Here is a 4,499-nt window from a genome sequence, read left to right as displayed (position 1 = left end):
AATATTGCAGATACAGACAAGTTATATTCCAGCTGAGCACAATGTAACCTGTCAGCAAGGCGAAAAATAAAATCAGCATCTAAATATGCACAGTAAACACCTCCAACACCACCAATCACAGTTAAATGTGTTTGCCAGCGTATAAATCTTGTATTTGAGCTGCTTTTTTTTTGTTTTTCTCTCTGTAGCTACAGAAGAGAGTTTGAAAGACACGTCAGAGCCCACAGGTTCTCCAGCCCCGGTCATTCAGCACAGTTCTTTGGCGTCGAGCCCCTCCACAGGGCACAACGGCCTGAGCTCCAGGGCTGCGGCCGAGGCCATGGCCATGTCTGTTCTGGCAGGGATGGGCCAGCAGCAGAGGGCAGAGAGCGGACCCTCTCACATCATCGTAGCTGCACACTCTCATTCTGCTGCCAGATGATGAGCAGCGTCACCCGCTGGCCCCGGACTTGGCTCGTCACCCTGGGGAAGAAAAGACTCTCCGCCATCCGCAGCCTCCGAGTCCAGATTTCACGCCTCCTCCCTCATCCTTCTCACCTGTTTTAAATCCTCCTGCGGAGCCATGACGCTGTGGCCTGGAGCTCAGCGGCAGCCTTCTGGTAACGGACTGAGACTTTTAAAGGAGCTTCCTGTTCACTATGCCACAAACTACAGGGGCTGGACTCCAGTATCCCCCTCCCTTTTGGTCTTCCTGCTCATCCCTCCTGTCCCTCAGTCAGTATGACTCCTCATCAGACTAATGGACTGCATCAGGTGATCCACCTCAATGAACTTCATGTGAAGACGTACAGCACAGTTTCAAACGCAGTCGTTTCGTAAATATCCTAGATCCTACTGGATACAACAGGCTGGGCTTTATGTCGTTTTCAGCGTGGAGTAGTGCCTTGTGTTGCTAGCCTCTCGAGCCACGCTGATACCCACACACCCATCATTTCACTTCTCAATATTTCACTAAACATTCAACAAACGGTTCCAGTTTGATGCGATCTCAACACCGACCCAATAACCATCTCTCATATACACCCCTTTATGGTCAAATGCATTAAACGTGTGTGTGATTGTTTATTTTGTCAACTAAAACATATGCGTTTGCTTGCTTCCCATTTGATGCATTTGACTTATTCTGACATCCTAACAAAGGATGTGCAGCTATTTTCTAATCAACAAATCCTCTTAAATGAATCTAAAATACATTTTTGATAGCAGCTTTAAATTGGTTTAATTGTGAAGGAAATAGAGACTTTAGCGTCCTTTACATGTTTATTAAGAAAACAAGATGGATGTTGTAGTGGTTTGTAAGTTGGTTGCCTCTCTCTCTCTCTTTTTTTTTTGTTAGAGAAAATTTCTCTCATGACTGTTAGTGTGTGTGGGTCCAGGACTTCATATAACTGCTATTTTAACACTTCTCAGGATGGCTGAACATCCTTGCTGCTCGATGGAAGTGCGATGAACCCCTTTAGTCTTTTTTGCTCTTAAACCAAACCTTAAACTAAGCCATAAGTACAACAACAACAACAAAAAACAATCTGTGAATCTCCAAAGACCTCCTGGTACTTGTTCTGGGACAGAAAAAAACAAGCCTGAACTGTTGTTTTGTTACAGTGACTGAGTCAATAGTATATCAGTGCTTTTTTTCTTTTTTCTTTTTTTTCTTTTTTTTTTTTTGCACTTTGACACAATTTCACACACACACCACCATCTGATCTTTGTTGCCTTAAGATCACATTTGTGCCTCAGATTTTCCCACTAATATATAAAAGAAGTTGAGCCAATTTAAAAAAAACTACAATCTATTGAGGAAATATATATATTTATTTTTCCTTATTCTTTGATTATTTCTTCAGACTAACAACAGTCTACTCCCTACTAAAGGTTCCTCAACACTTTTTATTTTCTGTTTTGATCAGTTTGCTTTACTGAATGCAGACATTGCAGAACTCGTCTGTCATCTGGTGGAGAGTCATGGCAAGGACACGTTTGGCAAAAAAGCTACTTGTGGTTGTTTCTAAATGGCTCCAGTTCTTTAGAAATCTTACTAAGATATGTTACTAGATATCAATATATATATATATATTTTTGCATAAACACCGAAGCAAATTGTCTGTTTTTCCTTTTTTGTGCATTTCTGTTCCTGTTTTGTTCAATATGATTGTGTATTCGCAGGATACAATATTTCAAAAGCTTAATATTGGTTATTCTAACTACTTGTCTGTATGCACTAAACTAATGAGGGTTTATTGTTTAGTTTTCTGCTCATCTGTTCAGTTGTTTCCTCTTAATTTGTTTGTGTGACATCGGAAAACACATCAGAACTTTATTCACAACAGTTCTTCTATTGTTCATACTATACACATGGTTGGGAATTTGCCATTTACTTTAAAAACAAATTGTAACCTCCGACTGAACCTCTCGTCCTACAGTCCCAATGGTGACCCTGGCATTTTATTTTACTTGTTGGCCCTATATTCAGCCAACAGTCCCATATGGATAGTTTATATAAAATGAAATTAAAACTATATTTAGTGTTCATGTTTTTCATGTTGTTTGTTTAATTTGTGTGATGGGCACCTTCTCTGTCATTTTCCTTCCTCAACGCTTTTAATTGTACCGATGAATATACTCATTTCTTTAACAAAGACTTTGTTTCTCTGCAAAAACTGTGGACCCTTTTCAACAAATACCCCCATTCGTAAACTTTTACAGAAGAATTTGGTTCGTCTTTTGACTGTTCTTAACTAACTTATTTTGAATAATTGGTCAATTAGCATTTTTTTATTTCAGTCCTTGCCCTTTTACTATTAGAGTTCCTGTAAAAAGGACCATTTAAAAGGAAAAAATGCAACAACGTGTAAGTTGCACTTACAGTAGTATGTTAATAGTCTTTTACACTCCCATTGTCAGACTGATGGTATAAGAAAATACGTTGTACTGTACATATCTGTACTATATGAATATATTTACTTTTCCATGCATGTCCAAGTGGAATACCATGAACACTTAAAGTGCTGAAGTTTTAATTAAACAAACTACATCCTAATGGATGGTCTGTGACTGAAATGTTTAATTAATTTATTTTAGTGGTGTCAGTTTGTCARGTGTTTAGACTCAATCTGGATGTTGAGTAATTTTCTTTTTTCTGAATGTCAGTAACTCAAACAGCAGCCATTGTTTGTGATATTTTCAGCTTGTTTTGACGGGAACCCYGACTAGTTGTAACATTAAACATATTTGATAAATATTTACTTCAACTGTAAAACAGACTATAAAAATACTGTAGTTTTTATAAATTAATAAGATATATTTTCATACCAACTGCAACACTGTATTAATGCCGCAAAGCATCCCGAGTGAATGATGATGTGAGTTCTAATTGGAAAAAGGAGAAATCCCTCGTCTAAAATACACACTTTGATTTGATTTGATTTATTTATTTAACAGGAAAAGATTATTAAAAATCAAGCCTGACTCAGCATAATTGCTGTTTTACAGCAGGTTCCTGTTCTGCAGCACATAAAACACTCAGAATTACAGCATCACAATCACATCATTATACACCATAGACACAAAGACAAACAAGCATACCAAATTTCAAAAAGGCAGCATTTGCAAAATAGGACGTCTAAATTTGAGCACAACAAAAGGTGTCCAGCAGACGGCAGACAAGATTCTTCTTARAGGGCTGTAGTTTTGAAATGGACTTTATGTTTTGAGGAAAGTCATCCCATGCTTTAGTATAAACATAGAAGAAACCTCTGGCTGTAACAGTTTTTAAAAGTTGGTAATATCAGTTGTCCTTTTGTAACAGATCTAGTTGAATGACCACTTCCAGAATTTGATTTGGGCAGCAATGCACAGAGAGTTCCATAATTGGCACCTTGGAAGATCTGAAAATATAAATTAATACCACTATACAAAACATAATTCTGAAAAGTCAAGGCATCAGACAATGAAAGAACTGTACAGTGATGAGTCCAACCAGGAAGTTTTTTTATGAATTTTGTAGGCCCTGTTGTAGAGCCTAACTATGGGTTCTAAGATTTCATTTGTTGTAAGAGACCAAACAGGTAAACAGTACGACATGGKTGAGAGTATAATGGCATGAAGATAGATATTTGAAACAGAAGATGTCAGATTGGATCTAATTTTTGAATAAACGTTTAATTTCTGTTTCAACTTAGTGKTTAAGACTTGTACATGATCACGATAARTCAAATGAGAATCCAAAGTAATTCCAAGATATTTGTAGGTAGTGACAATATCAAGGGGTTTGTTTAAAAAAGTGAGTTGATTTGTTATATTGAAATGTCTCCTGGGTGAGGAAAAATACATGCACACAGTTTTTTTTAACATTAATTGACAAAAGATTATCTTGAAGCCAACAATGAAATGTCTGAAGATCTGCTTGTAACTGACTATTAATAGATTCAATATTGAAAGCAGACAAAAAAAGAACAGTATCATCAGCATACATTAAAATATTTGAATACTTCAATATTTTT

The 4,499-nt window shown here is 37.1% G+C and overlaps 1 protein-coding gene across 1 annotated transcript in view; it reads left to right on the top strand.

The window, feature by feature from the left end:
- atf7a (activating transcription factor 7a) overlaps window positions 1-3,051 on the top strand; it is a gene marked incomplete at its 5' end in the record, with an annotated part of 17,536 nt that extends 14,485 nt beyond the window's left edge. The window contains 1 exon segment of the mRNA XM_014019531.1: window positions 189-3,051. Coding sequence (XP_013874985.1) covers window positions 189-421 — 233 coding nt within the window.
- Window positions 3,052-4,499: the final 1,448 nt, after the last annotated feature.

The sequence above is a fragment of the Austrofundulus limnaeus genome, unplaced genomic scaffold (assembly GCF_001266775.1).
Source record: "Austrofundulus limnaeus strain Quisiro unplaced genomic scaffold, Austrofundulus_limnaeus-1.0 Scaffold3, whole genome shotgun sequence".
NCBI lineage: Eukaryota > Metazoa > Chordata > Actinopteri > Cyprinodontiformes > Rivulidae > Austrofundulus > Austrofundulus limnaeus.
The sequence above is the reverse complement of the archived record's forward strand: the minus strand, read 5'-3'. Positions and strand labels throughout refer to the sequence as shown.